This window comes from Lineus longissimus, chromosome 9, assembly GCF_910592395.1.
Source record: "Lineus longissimus chromosome 9, tnLinLong1.2, whole genome shotgun sequence".
Classification (NCBI taxonomy): Eukaryota; Metazoa; Nemertea; class Pilidiophora; order Heteronemertea; family Lineidae; genus Lineus; species Lineus longissimus.
The window spans coordinates 11,498,652-11,516,067 of record NC_088316.1 but is presented as its reverse complement, the minus strand read 5'-3'; the positions used below and the strand labels follow the sequence as shown (position 1 = coordinate 11,516,067).

The window sequence follows — 17,416 nt, the reverse complement described above, 5'->3', positions numbered from 1 at the left end:
ATTTACCTGTTCCCCACAGTTCGACACTCGGGGAGAACGTTTGGCTGTCCTTGGTTTGCTCCGGAACGGCGGAGAACGGGGACTCGAATAGACCCATTGGTGTGATCCAAAGTTAATTCTACGATGGTGTAGGGAATAAAGCTGTTCTTGTAAGGTTTCCTATTGCTTTGAATGATGTCCGATCATAGAGCATTCTGTCGGTTCCCCATGTAGCTTTTATGGTGGCTGTTGATGGTTTTGGAAGATTGATAGCTGCTTGTCTGCTTTGTACTGCTACTAATTTTGCCACATCTTTCTTGAGGTGAGTGTCCCATTTGCTTGCCACATACTGAATTTTTGGTTGGACCAGCACTTTGTACGTGTCGTCTTTAAGTTGCTCGGCTCTGCAAAAGTTCCTTCACAAAAACCAAAGGGTCTTGCCAGCTTGGTTCACTGTGTTGGTAATGGGAAGGATCCATGAGAGTTCTTTGTTGAATTCTATACCGAAGTGTGGGTGGTGTTCTACTGCAGTCTCGTTGTTGATGTTAATTGAGGAGTTGGATGTGTTTGGAGAGGATTTCTCTATAATCTTATAATAATATAGAACAAATTGCACTAATCTGATAGAAGCACATTTCCTAGTTCCTTTGTGAACTTGATGAAAATCTGATCAATATTTCAGACCACTAACAAACCTGAGATTTTGAGCTCTGCTAAGCATGCTCGAGGTTAATATAGGGAAAGTTCATACTTTCTCATCTTGCTTAATTGAACTGGCTCTGCTCCTACTGGTGCTGGTACTGCATTGTCGTGTGTGGCATTCATCTCGACAAGCTGTTCGCCTCTTAATGGTGGCAGGGGAGCTGTTGGCGTTCTCTGGAACACTTGGCGTTATAATTTGTGCATGGGTTCCAACAATGCAACCCACAAACTTTACAGTTGAGGATTCGACCCTTCATCTGACGAGGTCAGGTCAGGTGTCTTCTGACAATAAATTTCAGTCCGATCAAATTCTTCACTTGGCCACCAGGGGGCCAGAAGTGGAAACCTAAAAAGTGTGATATCTCCCTTATGAGTGACTCGTTTTCGATAATTTTTTATGGTAGGTTTTCCTAGCAAGGATACATCACATATATATATATACGGGTTTTTGATTTCACCTAATTTTCAAGGTCACAGAGGTCAAAATGGTGTGAATTGGCCGCTAAAGTGTAACTATGGCACGTTTCTTAACCGCTAAAGCTATGAACTTGAAATTTGGTACACATGACTCCCTACGACACCGAATTTGGATCCGATCTGATTCTTCACTAAAAAGTGCAATATCTCGCTTATTAGTGTCTTGTTTTCGATGATATTTTTATGGTAGGTACTCCAAGCAGCGATACATCACATTCCATACCGACTTTGGTTTGACCTATATACTATACATGTTGCATGTTTCTTAACCGGGATGAATTCCTAACCACCAAATATATATACGGTGAGCACAATGGTCCTTGGCCGTTTCATTATGGTTGTGAAAATAAAAAACGCATACAATTTGGTGACATTTCATCAGTTGGTGACACCACATAAATCCACTTAATTGATGTGAATTGTGACAATGGCAATTTCCATTTGATTGATGGAATGAATGATCAGTTCCAACACAGTCACAAAACATGTACCTTGCATGCTGAGCTGATAGGGAATAGCGGGGCAATAGCAGACAAGGGGTTGGCCCAATAGTGGACACCCCTCTCTGAAATTTCCCATGCCTCAAGAAGAGAACTGTTACATGTGTGTACAGTCTGCCCTGACTAACTTGGAGAACTCTTGCAGAAAAGTGATTTTTGAGAGTTACGAAGACTGACCCCTGGTTGCTGGTCGAAAGCCTCCAATCTTAAGAGTTACTCTAAACTACAATGCAAGGTTAAAACCTTTTCAATACATGTTATCTTCCACTTACTCAACCGATGAACTAAAGACACGGTATTACATATATAGTTCCAAAATTTCAACACAAACACACATTCCAAACAATTTTTACTTCAATGTATCCGAAAGTGGGATTGTGTAATTTAGGACAGCCAACCCTTGACGGCCATGCACGTCAATAAAACCCCAAGGTGAGACGCTGGTGACAGAACGACGGTAACTATTTGCTAGAAATAATGTTATAAGAGGCCTATTTCTGCAGGTAATAGCCACCCGAGGCAGCCCGATTTCTTCATCCTCTTTTTGCTTACTCATGAATAGGTGGAGAGATAAAGGGCCGATTCAACTGCGTCTGGGAGTATAATGTTCGGTAGTCCGCATTTAGCTTCAAGGTAACTATCCTAGCTGTGGTAGAATTCTGCACTGTATATATCTACTGAGTGATACAGCACCATAATACCGGGTTTGTTTGATGAGGACTGGATGAAATGCAAAAATGACCCATCAGTTGGGTTGAGGTTAAAAGTATTGTGATCTATGACGAATTGTGATGGGGAGAAGGATACCTGGACCTCTCTGTACCGGTACTCGAGTTCACCTGGTTCTCTCTTAATACTATTTACTCGGTGGGAGTGCCTAAGCCCAAACACTCGAGGTCCAGGCCTTCCGACTGCAAACAGTAACCCGTAAACTCTGTTGAATTTCAGTTGGAGAGCACGAATTTGACTGCTCCATTCTGATTTTATTGGATACTTCGCCGGTTGGTACACTTTCGACTTAAAATACGATATGATATACATTATTTTCCCTCGTTGTTCGAAGTGGTAAATATCTTCACACATTGTGAATAGAAATCTTCTTAGAGAGACCTTTATGCCATTTTCCATACGGACTAAAACATTTCTAGTCTGGTTCAACTCTTTTATGTCATAAACAGTTGCTGCTATTCTACCCCGTACCTTACAGTGGACCAATACCTTTCCCTGGCATCCGAATGTCACAACGCTTAAAGCCATAAAACAAGCATCACTTTTAGGAATAATGATTTGTCCGCAAATAGAACCTTTTGCGGGATCAAAAATATAGTGTAAAATTTTCGTAAGCTTGACACCAGTGGCACACTGCAATACCATGAATTGCTTAAATACACTGAGTCTCTTCAAATGCCCTATGTGAAAATTTGCGCTGTACAAAATCTTGTAACAAGTGGTACTCAACTCGTATACGACTATAACTCTCTCAGGAGACATTTCTGAAATGGTATTCAATAGAGACATTTTGCCACTGTTCTCATCGTAGGTCCAGGCTTTCTGTGGATTGAACGAAGGTATGAACGGCAACCTTTTGGTAAGGCGGTAGAAAAATTTCTTGCGATCCTATGGAAAGCAAACATCATTATATCATAGCCTATATGAAGTAAGTTTGTCACTATTCCTCTAGAATGTGATTTCATGCCACCAATATATATACATGTATATACAAAGCAATAATGGTCAGAAGACGGAACCCTGTGGGATCCGATTATTTAGTGTCTTACATATAGCATGGAGAATGTACTTCTTTTCCTGTGTATTATTTCGGTTTTAGACAGGTCAGAACAGCTTTTAAGCTAAATTGATCATCGGTTGAATACATGAACGCCATCGAACTTTGAGTAACCCTGCTTGTCTTTTGCAGCATATATTCGCAAAAGTTTCATGTACCGACCAAGGACCATCGCTTTCTTTGGAACGAACAGCCTTCTGACCCCACGCGTTTCAATGTAGGTCCGAGTTACTCTATTTTCTGTGTCTGGACCCAACCCATCTGCTGGAGAACAACTAATAGCGACACCAAATAAATCTGTCAAAGGCGAAACATTTTGTTCTAGAAATATCCCAGTGATGTAATTGACTGCCAAGAAGCGAATCTGCCGAATTGGCAGGGTGAATTTTTGTTGGTTGGTCAGACCAAGGCGTATGTTACGGAAGAAAATGAAAGCAGTTGACTCAGTAATAAAATACAAACAAGCATCGTTTCTAAACAAGAACGAAAAAATAAATCCTGCTCTTTTTCCATGAGCTAAGGTGACTGTTTTATTAGGAAAAAGCGTTACGATTAGTTCCGTCTCCTCGTACTTCGCAAAGGAATAGTAAGTGGTAACGGAATGAACACCCTCCTTAGGCAATGAACATGCCAAAACATATACTCTTAGATCCACAGTGTGAACCGGAGAGTAATAATGGTTCCGCCATCCGCCCGAGTGAAGACATTTCTCCTCTGGTGGTATGACCAATTGCCCAACAAAGCTACCTTTAGAAATGTCGTACAATTTCGCGATATTCCCTATTGATATTTTCTTCGCACCAACTTTGATACGGCGGTATATCGTGTAATAGTTTGATGCCAATTTATAGATGGTATAGAAAGAAGGCATGTAGATTATTGAGGAATTGTAGAGAAGCTTAAAGGTATGGTGGGTGTAGTCAATAACATAAGCAAGGAGCCTCGTGTAGAACATTGGTTCTTCTTTATACGCAGCTAGTACCAGAAGACGATGAGGATGGAAGAACAGATGTAATCTTCTTGTCATTTTTATTGGAGGAATAGCTGCGAATTTCATTTCGTGGTTAAGCTTAATTCGGGAAGTTTCCTAGAATGTGAATACACATACACATATCTACAGAATCCGGCTATTCGCAACATGTATACCTGAATGGTTTTGTAATGGTGCTCATTGCGTCCGGATGGACCCAATAACGCCGAATCCGGGGAATTTACCGGACAATCAAACCAAGCTTCGGCAAACATGTACTTACAAATTGGATCAAATAGGTATTGTTTGCCAAAATAGCATTGTCCATACACTCCTCATCCGCCTACTCACCTGTCTAGTCACCTTTCCACTCACATGTGGTTCAGCAAAGAAGTTTCAAAGATCAATCTATCGTCGCGGAATCGCAAAATTTGGCGCTCAGTCCGTCCGTACAGTATATCGAAAAACAGTACGATCGCTGGCGGCTATAGGCGTCGTATTAATTGTCATTGTTGTTAAACTAGAGCCTCCTTGGGTTCCGGTGTAGAAGTTTAAAATGTCCTAGGATAAAATGTCCGGGAACAAAGGATTCTATTATGCGCTTCAATCTCTGAGCTATTGACGGTCACGGTTTCTATAGAACCATATTGCAGAATACAATAAGGCCGGACACTTTTTCCAGGGGGGGGACACTTTTTACTTTTGCACCGGCAGCAAACGCCGTAGGTAGGATAACTACTATATATGTATATATACATACATGTATATATATAAGCCAAGTAAAAACAACTTGCGTCATTTCATATTGATACTTACCTTCACTTGAAACATCCGGAACCCAGGATAAGGAGATGCATCTGTCTTTTCCATGCATGTTCCCTTCCGCTTGCTCATCTGGCAAATGATATGATTATCGTCTAACAGAACATTAAAAGTCGTGCATTTCTGCTGGTGGCACACAAAGGCGCAAACCAAAACGGATTTTACGGATTGAGACCTTAAATCTGGTTTTAGAATGTACCAATCGATTATGACGTTTACGAAATATATGAAGACCACATTCATATCGACCAGTGCTTGGTAACATAAAGTTATGTAATACTTCTCTCAGTTGTTTTCTGATATCTAACATGAGGCAGCTTCCACTGTAAAAAGTTGCTCGTGATCAGAGTCTGTTTTTCATGCACATAAAGCCACAGAAGGTTACGGTAGGAGCGAAATATGATGTTTATATACATACATGTACATGTAGTTCGAAATTTCCATTGTACATGTATATGTAAATACTGGCTGAATAATTATTTTGAAAATCCCTGTTTTGTAAGTCAAGTATGCACGCCAAGCATACAGTGCTTCCTTCTGAAATAAGTGCCTCTAAACGGACATGCTGATTCCTCGTAACTTTCAGCCATTAAGATTTTTTAAAGATTCAAGAACTCCTTCGTTGGGCCTACAAATATCGCAATCTGTGCATGTCTTCATGAAATATTTGCTATGATGGAACGTACCCGGCCCATCAAGTGAGAAATATGAATAGCTTGCAATCAACTCTATACAGGCCGAGAACGAAGTAACTTGGCCAGCCAATAAACCCAATTGGCGCCAAACTGTAGTGACACGTAAAACAACGATCCGGTCTTGAAGGAGGAATATTCCTTGCAGCACCTCCACGTGCTGAGCGAACGCTGTAGACGGAATCACCTGGAGACCACCGATTACACTGCACCGATTGGACCTCTTAACTATTTCATACACCCCTTCTAATTCGTCCGCAGGCTGTCCTGGAACATTATACTCCAAGGCTTGAACAAGTGTTGTGGCAGTGTTCTCAATTCGGATGCTACCTACCCTTGAGTCAAACACTAATGTCGAGGTCGCGTATTCCCACAAAAGATCCTGCCATCTGCCTTCAGGTGATAGACTCCTCCTATGCACTGCATTTCGTCATCCTGATCGTCTTTCCTCGATACACCCGGGTAACAGGACGAGGCCGGTCCACTGGGTCCGGAGTGTACCAGGTGACCCCCTGATAACCCGTCTCCAGACCGGAAGATGGGTTTTCAACAGCTACACTCCGGATGAAGTGATTGGACTTGGTAGTACTGACATCAAGTGAGACTTACATTTGCAGTCCTTGCCTTTTGACGTGCGCGATTGCTCCTGCGCTCCATAGCGCTCGTAAACTTCGGCCGAGGGGCGCAGTCAATCGCGCTCGCATCTGAAGAATTGTATGTCCATCTTGTAGTTTTACAATGTCTTTTGCTTGATTTTTATATGTGACTGTTGAACAAGAATTTTAGATAAGAGTTGGGACGGGAAGTGGGACCTTTTACCGACTTCAATATTTTATCAAACCAAGAGAGTCCGAAATTGCCCTGCCTTTTGGAAATCCTGGCTGAAACACTATTGTAATGTAGACAGATTGTACATGGTGGGTGACCACACTCCGAGACCATTCACGGAGAGCTATGGGCACTGCGAGGTGGGAGAGTGATTAGCTCTCCTAGCATGTTGTTGGAGAGTGATCAATAGCTCTCCTGTAAATTTCAAAAGGCAAGGCCTGCGTTTGATTGTCGACACTGGTTTAGGAGTGGAGGATGGGTTAAGTGTACGTTTTCTCTTCCCCCTCCTCAACGCCAAAACAAGTTTAATCCATTGAATCATACATACGAATTATCCAGAAGTATTAAGGTAGCAGGAAGGGTTGGGCGTTTGTGGTTTCTGAGTCTGAGGGGGTTGGTGTCTGTTGACTGTGCTTTAAGAGAGACTAGGCATGGCGCCAGTCTCTCTTAAAGCACAGTCAACAGGCATTTGGTCTCAGTATTTGGGTTTTGATTGCCATGACTGTACCCCTGTAAAAGTCAGAGGAGGAGAAGTTTGGAATGATGAAAGCATTGAAGAAGAAGAAATGTTATTATTGAGGAAAGCAAAATTTATTATGAGACTAGAAGGCAGTGTCCTGACTTGATTATTTTGAAAATGGCGGTCTGAACACATTAAAAGGTGGAACATGGCATTTTATCGACTTTGAAGTGTTCCGCAGTTAAAGGGAGACTATAGGCAGCAGCTAGGTAGGCAAGATAAAGTCATACAAATTTGCCAATAGGGGTCAGTCATATCTCTAGGCATGGCGCCAGTCTCTCTTAAAGCACAGTCAACAGGCATTTGGTCTTAGTATTTGGGTAAGTACAGAATCAAGGCAGCTCAGAGAGCAATGATTGAACGATGCTGTGGACAAGTCCAAGGATACTGCATCAGTCACGACCAACTTCTCATCAGAAAGCATCACCACCAGCATATTCAATGTTCAGTTCCAACCTGTACCAGTCCAATGCACGCCTGTCATGGTCAGCAGTGGTCAGCTTAGCGCGATATGGAACATTCTTCCGAAACTCAAGCGAGGGAAGTCTGCTCATTAGCCTATCTCGCGCACTGCTCCTTCTTGTCAAACATCGTAGTGAAATCGTGGTACAGTGGGGCGTCCTCGAGGATTGCAGCTGGTCGGACAGACGTGAGGTGGAATGTGGGCGGCTGCACTTCTTCGTTGATGTGCGATGGCAGATAGCACAGTTGTTGCGTTGCATGACAGCTGAAAGTGAATGTGATATCATAGAACTGAGGTGTTTGCAATGAGACTATAGGTGAAGTAGAAGCAAGGAGTGAAATGGGCCATCTTCCAGTGACTAATATACAGAGTAAGGGCACTGGGTGTTGTTAGATTCAGCATTGAATGTATTCCTCGTACAAGTGTGAATAGTGTGGACATACAGTGAGAGGTGAGAGACCCCTATTGACTACTTCTTGTAACTTTATCTTGGATATTATATTAGTATTGAACTTCTAGCCATGGAATATGAAGAAATTGAAGTTGTAGGCATGGAATATGAAAAATTATTCAATGGTGAAAGACATTATTCCATGAGGCTTTGCCGTGATCGCAAAGGACGCGACGCGATTGGTTCACATGCTAATGAGGTATGATAATGATAATTACCTCTATAATGCTACTTGGATAGCGACTGTGTCGTTGATTGCAACAGTGGTCTATGTCAATGTGTGCCTGTAATGTCAATGAAGTATGATGAGGTGATGACGATAGTGCAATTATTAAATATTGGCAAGAGATCATACTACAACATAGGTCTTGTTTTTGACAGATGACTGTGCGACATTCCCATTGGGTCTTGTTAGAGTCAGCGCTGCATGTATTCCTTGTACAAACTTGAATAGTTGTGACGGACTTTGAGGGGTGAGAGACCCCTATCGGCTACTTCGGCTAACTTTATCTTGCCTACCTAGCTGCTAGCAATAGTGCCCCTTTATCAAGACTGAAACCCACTGTGCGGGGCTAAGAAATTACCTTTATAATCCTAGTTGGATAACCACTGTGTAGATGATTTGAAGAGTGCTCTGTGGATGTGTGCCTGTAATGTCAATGAAAGTATGATGAGGTGTTGACGATAGTGGAATGACGAAATATTGGAAAGAGATCTAGTATTCCTAGAAGAACATATGTCCTGTTTTGACTAGGTGGCGCATTTTAGAATCAGCAGTGAGCACTGTGTGTAACATGGTGGAGGCAGCGGAGATAATAACTGTGTCGAAAGTATTGTTATAGGGCCTTCCCTAGGCCCATGGGGTTAAATTTACAATCCACGATTGAAAAGACGTAGTTTGATCGCATTCAACTATAAATCCATTGAACAGTTGTGTTCCTTTAGTCAACCGATGACCTTTTGTTGGGCCATGATCGGGGATTGTAAACTGTAAATGTATTATGGACTGGGAGACGGGGGAAACACAAGTGAAATAGACCAAAACAAGTGATTTTGGGGCTTTGGTTTAGACGCATGCCCCACATGCGCCATGCGGGATTATACGGTTCATGTGAACTTGTTGACATCTACATGATCTAGTGCTGTTATTGGTCATGGTACATGGTAGGCCTAATCATCATGGCTATATGTTTCAGGAAAAGCTCGGAGTAAAATGAACTGCCGATGAATAATGATGTTGTTCATGTTTACCATGTTTACTAGTACATAGCCATAGGGTATGCACTGGCCAGTGCACTTTCTGCACGTCGTCATGGTCATGTACGTGATTGTGATACCTTGCATATTTTGTTTTTTGAATGCGCATGCTTTTTGGGCAAAATCACTGGTATCAACACTAATGAATAATGTCTTCTTATCCCTATGACTCCATACACAGTGAGGGCATTGTCCCATTCCCATCATGGTAACTTATTGTACCGTATTAGGGTGGAAGTTGGGGAGCAGATACCTACCGCTGCACGCCTGTCATAATCAGCAGTGATGAGCTTAGCGCGATATGGAACATTCTTCAGAAACTCAAGCGAAGGAAGTCTGCTCATTAGCATATCTCGCGCACTGCTCCTTCTTGTCAAACATCGTAGTGAAATCGTAATGGAAAACGTCTGGCTTTGCGCCAGACGTTGAGACTAATAAGTGAAGAACTAATAGGTAAAGAACTTCTACTTGCGCGAGACTGCTCTGATAAAATTATCATTGCAGAGACTACGGTGACGTACACATATATTTTTTACGATCAAAAATGCCCTCAAAAGACGACATGGAATGATTATTTTATTGATATTTCCTACTATATACCTTCCAATTATCACTTTATACAAATAGATCGGCGTTAGGTCGCATGCTTTTCTTTCCTGGTGACACTATAAAGCAAAATAGTTGCAACCCCGTAAATGCGCTATAAGTCCAATAATAAGTGACGGTGACCCGTTATAAATGTTTCGCCAGCTTCGCTTTTTTGCCGCTACGCGGCGCGTTGGGCCCTTGCGTCAAGTTTTGAATTCAATGCGCATCATTGAGAAGACCCCGAGGCAACCACAACCAGAAATGAATTAACAAAAAGCTTCGCTTCTACCGTATAAAACTAGCATTTGACAATAAACTTGTTGCATTATTCAAAAGAGTATTGATCTGCCGTTAGCCGATATTGTTCAGGAGGTTCATACCTTGGATCGATAAGATACAGTGGAACCTCCCTTAGTGGACACCTCTCTATTAAGGACACTAGTTTTGATCACAAAATGGCAGTTTCCATTCAATCTGACCTCTCTTATCAGGACACCTCTCTATTAAGGACAGCACTTGTCAGTCCCAAGGGTGTCCTTTATAGAGAGGTTCTACTGTACATTGATTACTTTTTTAGGACCATTAATTGATAATCGATCGTGAATATATTGATCCACAATTGACCAGCAGCCTGAACCTCATGGTCTTATACTCGCAGCAAGGGTTGTATCTTACCAGAGACTCTAGTATATTTCATTCAAAGTCATGAAAATTATATGGCCATCAAGATTCCAGGCTGTAAATTCAGAGTGAAATCTGGTCGAAGTTCATGAGCACAAATGTCGTACATGCGACCATGTACATGTGTATGCAATGAATGCAAACATTTCTTGAACACTTTAAGTGTGTTATATACCTCATTTATCAAAAGCAATCAACACACAAACATAGCACACATATACTTGAGCCACAGATCCTCTGCTACAACGTTTCGAAAAAACTAAAATTGATATCTTCCTCTAATTTGGTTTTCAGGTCTCGGATTGTATTGGTGTTGTATTGTTCTGTTGTGGTCTATTATTATGGAGATCTGTAAATATGTCACAATAAAAGAACAAGGCGAAATTACCCTCCCCCCCGTGACAAAGTGTATCAAGGCTATCGGTACCCCCCCCCCCCCCGGCAAGAATTATAACAAAAGCTGGTTAAAATTAACTGAGTGATTATTTACAAGAATAAACGTAGATAACGAATATTAAAAACCCAAGAAAAATAGTTCATATGAGCACGTTACTACTACTTTTAGCAACAGTCCAAAAATTTTTCTGGAGACAAGTGTTCAGTGTTCAGCAATATCAAAGGGACAGTTCCGGTTGGGGTATGAGCAACGAATTATTATAAACACGGGATGACATTCGGCCGGCCGAACCTCGAAGAGACACAGTGCAGGAATTGGGTGCTTCGACCCGGTATGCCCTCAGGCAGGAAGATATTGAAAAGGATATTAACGGCACCAACGCCAGGAACAGATTCTGACCACGTCCACGACAGTGGTCTGGCCGCGTTTCACTGCGACTCGTACGGCACCAACGCCAAGAACGGTACACTGCAGTCTTGCAGTCACAGCGGCACCAACGCCAGGATATAAGTCGGAGCTCCTTCCGTAAAACAGGTCCTGCTCGGTCCTCGGTGACTTCCAAAGTGACCCAGAAGTATTAAGGTAGCAGGAAGGGTTGGGCGTTTGTGGTTTCTGAGTCTGAGGGGGTTGGTGTCTGTTGACTGTGCTTTAAGAGAGACTAGGCATGGCGCCAGTCTCTCTTAAAGCACAGTCAACAGGCATTTGGTCTTAGTATTTGGGTTTTGATTGCCATGACTGTACCCCTGTAAAAGTGAGAGGAGGAGAAGTTTGGAATGATGAAAGCATTGAAGAAGAAGAAATGTTATTATTGAGGAAAGCAAAATTTATTATGAGACGAGAAGGCAGTGTCCTGACTTGATTATTTTGAAAATGGCGGTCTGAACACATTAAAAGGTGGAACATGGCATTTTATCGACTTTCAAGTGTTCCGCAGTTAAAGGGAGACTATAGGCAGCAGCTAGGTAGGCAAGATGAAGTCATACAAATTTGCCAATAGGGGTCAGTCATATCTCTAGGCATGGCGCCAGTCTCACTTAAAGCACAGTCAACAGGCATTTGGTCTTAGTATTTGGGTAAGTACAGAATCAAGGCAGCTCAGAGAGCAATGATTGAACGATGCTGTGGACAAGTCCAAGGATACTGCATCAGTCACGACCAACTTCTCATCAGAAAGCGTCACCACCAGCATATTCAATGTTCAGTTCCAACCTGTACCAGTCCAATGCACGCCTGTCATGGTCAGCAGTGGTCAGCTTAGCGCGATATGGAACATTCTTCCGAAACTCAAGCGAGGGAAGTCTGCTCATTAGCCTATCTCGCGCACTGCTCCTTCTTGTCAAACATCGTAGTGAAATCGTGGTACAGTGGGGCGTCCTCGAGGATTGCAGCTGGTCGGACAGACGTGAGGTGGAATATGGGCGGCTGCACTTCTTCGTTGATGTGCGATGGCAGATAGCACAGTTGTTGCGTTGCATGACAGCTGAAAGTGAATGTGATATCATAGCTCTGAGGCGTTTGCAATGAGACTATAGGTGAAGTAGAAGCAAGGAGTGAAATGGGCCATCTTCCAGTGACTAATATACAGAGTAAGGGCACTGGGTGTTGTTAGATTCAGCATTGAATGTATTCCTCGTACAAGCGTGAATAGTGTGGACATACAGTGAGAGGTGAAAGACCCCTATTGACTACTTCTTGTACTTTATCTTGGATATTATATTAGTATTGAACTTCTAGCCATGGAATATGAAGAAATTGAAGTTGTAGGCATGGAATATGAAAAATTATTCAACGATGAAAGACATTATTCCATGAGGCTTTGCCGTGATCGCAAAGGACGCGACGCGATTGGTTCACATGCTAATGAGGTATGATAATGATAATTACCTCTATAATGCTACTTGGATAGCGACTGTGTCGTTGATTGCAACAGTGGTCTATGTCAATGTGTGCCTGTAATGTCAATGAAGTATGATGAGGTGATGACGATAGTGCAATTATTAAATATATATTGGCAAGAGATCATACTACAACATAGGTCTTGTTTTTGACAGATGACTGTGCGACATTCCCATTGGGTCTTGTTAGAGTCAGCGCTGCATGTATTCCTTGTACAAGCTTGAATAGTTGTGACGGACTTTGAGGGGCGAGAGACCCCTATCGGCTACTTCGGCTAACTTTATCTTGCCTACCTAGCTGCTAGCAATAGTGCCCCTTTATCAAGACTGAAACCCACTGTGCGGGGCTAAGAAATCACCTTTATAATCCTAGTTGGATAACCACTGTGTAGATGATTTGAAGAGTGCTCTGTGGATGTGTGCCTGTAATGTCAATGAAAGTATGATGAGGTGATGACGATAGTGGAATGACGAAATATTGGAAAGAGATCTATTCCTAGAAGAACATATGTCCTGTTTTGACTAGGTGGCGCATTTTAGAATCAGCAGTGAGCACTGTGTGTAACATGGTGGAGGCAGCGGAGATAATAACTGTGTCGAAAGTATTTTTATAGGGCCTTCCCTAGGCCCATGGGGTTAAATTTACAATCCACGATTGAAAAGACGTAGTTTGATCGCATTCAACTATAAATCCATTGAACAGTTGTGTTCCTTTAGTCAACCGATGACCTTTTGTTGGGCCATGATCGGGGATTGTAAACTGTAAATGTATTATGGACTGGGAGACGGGGGAAACACAAGTGAAATAGACCAAAACAAGTAATTTTGGGGCTTTGGTTTAGACGCATGCCCCACATGCGCCATGCGGGATTATACGGTTCATGTGAACTTGTTGACATCTAGGCCTACATGATCTACTAGTGCTGTTATTGGTCATGGTACATGGTAGGCCTAATCATCATGGCTATATGTTTCAGGAGAAGCTCGGAGTAAAATGAACTGCCGATGAATAATGATGTTGTTCATGTTTACCATGTTTACTAGTACATAGCCATAGGGTATGCACTGGCCAGTGCACTTTCTGCACGTCGTCATGGTCATGTACGTGATACCTTGCATTTTGTTTTTTGAATGCGCATGCTTTTTGGGCAAAATCACTTGTACCAACACTAATGAATAATGTCTTCTTATCCCTATGACTCCATACACAGTGAGGGCATTGTCCCATTCCCATCAAATGGTAACTTATTGTACCGTATTAGGGTGGAAGTTGGGGAGCAGATACCTACCGTTGAACGCCTGTCATAATCAGCAGTGACGAGCTTAGCGCGATATGGAACATTCTTCAGAAACTCAAGCGAGGGACGTCTGCTCATTAGCATATCTCGCGCACTGCTCCTTCTTGTCAAACATCGTAGTGAAATCGTAATGGAAAACGTCTGGCTTTGCGCCAGACGTTGAGACTAATAAGTGAAGAACTAATAGGTAAAGAACTTCTACTTGCGCGAGACTGCTCTGATAAAATTATCATTGCAGAGACTACGGTGACGTACACATATATTTTTTACAATCAAAAATGCCCTCAAAAGACGACATGGAATGATTATTTTATTGATATTTCCTACTATATACCTTCCAATTATCACTTTATACAAATAGATCGGCGTTAGGTCGCATGCTTTTCTTTCCTGGTGACACTATAAAGCAAAATAGTTGCAACCCCGTAAATGCGCTATAAGTCCAATAATAAGTGACGGTGACCCGTTATAAATGTTTCGCCAGCTTCGCTTTTTTGCCGCTACGCGGCGCGTTGGGCCCTTGCGTCCAGCCTTCTGCTCACACACCCCATATTAGCCCAAAACATTTCATAACAGGGAGTTTCCAGCACAAATCACAACAGGCCTAGTTGAATCCTCATTCCTCCTGAATCACCTAACAATGTTCCTACATGTAAGAGAGAGTCAACTTCTAAAGCACAATTTCATAATATTTATAGGAAAGTCCATTACTGATGTAATACGCACATAAATCATGTTGCCATAAAAACTCTCAACTTCAACCAGCTTACCAATATAGGCCTACCTTAAAATAGGCTACAGGGTGTCCAAAAAAGAAAAGAAAAAGGACTTCGCCACCCCCCCCCCCCCCCAAAAAAAGGGGCCAGCGATTCAGATAGTATTCAAGGAGCTTCTGAAGACTCATACATTTAAAATTTAGAACTACATTTCCCGAATAATATTTGGGACACCACAGAGCAGAAGAATGTACATTAGCTTTTAGTATACTATTACAATATAACCTCTCTGTAACAAGGAGATCCTTGGGGCTGTCCTTACATGAGAGGTGTCCTGATTGCAAGGTCAAATTCAGGAAATGAAAATTGGGACCAGATGCGGTGTCCTTATTAGAGTGGCTGTCCTTAAAAGAGAGCCGTTCGCCAATGGAGGTTCCAATGTAATTTTGAATTTGCATGTGCTTTTTCCAAGATATCGTTGTTTTTAATTCGAATAGTTCTTCACGTGTTATAATGCACTATCACTATGGGGCATGTATAATGCACTAGGCCTACATGGCGGTCATCCTAAACAGCGTCCACCAGGTTTAAAGTCAGGTACAAAGTCATTAAAATTAAATTTAGTAGCCATAAACGTAATCAGTACACCATAAAACACATTTCCTGAAAATTTCATGACATTTGGGTGTAAGATAAGGGAGATGTTGTCTAAAATCACAGGGCGCCTGTTGTATTGGGAAGCCCTATCATTTCCTCCAAGTCAAATCCAACATGGCCGCCGACTGGGTGGTGACGCCGGTACATTTTAGATAACAACTCGCTAATCTAGCACACAAATGTCCCGCTTATTTCGTTTATGACCATTAGATTTTATTTTGATGACTTAAAAATATGCTTTTAAACCTGGTGGACGTTGTTTAGTGTGACCCCTATATGGGGATACAACGTATTGGTCTCTGTATAACACCGTCTATGGCTGGCGCGAGTGGACAGAATTCAGAATAATGCCACGGCATAAATCGGAATTGTGGTGCACCATAAATCGACCAATCAAAACCTCGGATCTCTTCAATTATGCCGCGGCATAAATAGGAATTGTGGACGGAAGTGCCATTTATGGAGGACGAAAGTAAATCGGAATTGTGGTGCACCATAAATCAACCAATCCAAACATCTGATCTCGTGAATTATGCCACGGCATAAATAGGAATTGTGGACGGAAGTGCGATTTTATGCCGCATCATACATAAAACGATTGCCACTTTCTGATTGTTTTAATTATGCCAAACGACAATTCCTATTTATACCGTGGCATAATTCTGAATTCTGCCGCGGCATAATTCACGAGATCCGATGTTTTGATTGGTTGATTTGTTGCAGAGGATGAATCAGTGACCGAGTTCCTAAACCATTATTCTTCATTTCATTCTCAGATACAGTTATAAGTGTCTATTTCTCTTTATATATTGAGACGCTAAAATATTCAATTATTAAACACTTTGAGTTCAACGAGGTCGGAATTCGTCAATACGCACATTATCTCCCCCTGGGTTGATTTGTTCCGGTGTAAAAGAAATGCAAGTCCGCCCGGAACCAAGGTCCTACGGACCTTGGTTCCCATTCCTTGGGAACGGTTGTCCTAACCGGACTTCCCTTCCTGGGCTACGATTCCTATATATATAAAAGGAAGGTAGGACTTTGATTACTGGGGGACTTAGATTTCTTTTACAACAGTGACAGAAATTGAGGTCCCCGTAACCAATGTCCGTACCCACTTAAATTACATACGCATGTACTACGGTATATAATAGAACATGCGTTCAAATATTTAAAGTTTTGGGATGTCTGCCAGCCAATCCCCCATAGTGTAGTGGTCATGGTCCCTGCCTAGTAAGCAGAAACCGCTGGTTCGAGTCCCGCTCGGTCTATTCTTTTTTTGTTTATTTCTCTTCATTACATCTTGCATAATCGATTACAATCATTCGAGTGACTCAACATTCAATCATGATCATCAGTGTAGCCCAGGCCTATTAAACGCAAGTGGAAACTTGTATTGGCCTTCATTCCTGCCGAGATATCAACCGAAAGAACACCTCATGACCCGCACATTATTTTTCGCTATTTACGGAACCATGCCTATCCAGCTCGTTGCAGTCTTTCGAGGAAGCGGTCCATCCGCCGAGCAGCAAAGAACAATTTTAAGGTAAGTTTGGACTTGGATTCCTAGGAAAGCAGAGCTGAGGACTTAGATTCCAAGGAAAGCTGGTCTGGGGGACTTGGATTCCGAGGAAAGCAGGTCTTGGGGACTTGGATTCCGAGGAAAGCTGGTCTGGGGGACTTGGATTCCTAGGAAAGCAGGTCTTGGGACTTGGATTCCTAGAAAAGAAGGTCCGG

The 17,416-nt window shown here is 42.3% G+C and overlaps 1 protein-coding gene and 1 long non-coding RNA gene across 2 annotated transcripts; both read right to left on the bottom strand.

Annotated features, from left to right (window-relative positions):
• Nucleotides 1-836: 836 nt before the first annotated feature.
• LOC135493670 (uncharacterized) lies at nucleotides 837-6,868 on the bottom strand. Its single transcript, XM_064781164.1, has 3 exons — nucleotides 6,263-6,868; nucleotides 5,231-5,586; nucleotides 837-4,531 (listed from the first exon to the last, which is right to left on the bottom strand). The coding sequence occupies exons 2-3, from the start codon at nucleotides 5,477-5,479 to the stop codon at nucleotides 3,518-3,520; spliced, it is 1,263 nt and encodes a 420-aa protein (XP_064637234.1). The 5' UTR covers nucleotides 5,480-5,586; nucleotides 6,263-6,868; the 3' UTR covers nucleotides 837-3,517.
• A 4,919-nt stretch (nucleotides 6,869-11,787) lies between these two features.
• On the bottom strand, nucleotides 11,788-13,446 carry LOC135493988 (uncharacterized). Its single transcript, XR_010448334.1, has 3 exons — nucleotides 13,368-13,446; nucleotides 12,998-13,063; nucleotides 11,788-12,593 (listed from the first exon to the last, which is right to left on the bottom strand). It is a non-coding gene; the product is annotated as an uncharacterized LOC135493988 (long non-coding RNA).
• Between the last annotated feature and the right edge of the window lie 3,970 nt (nucleotides 13,447-17,416).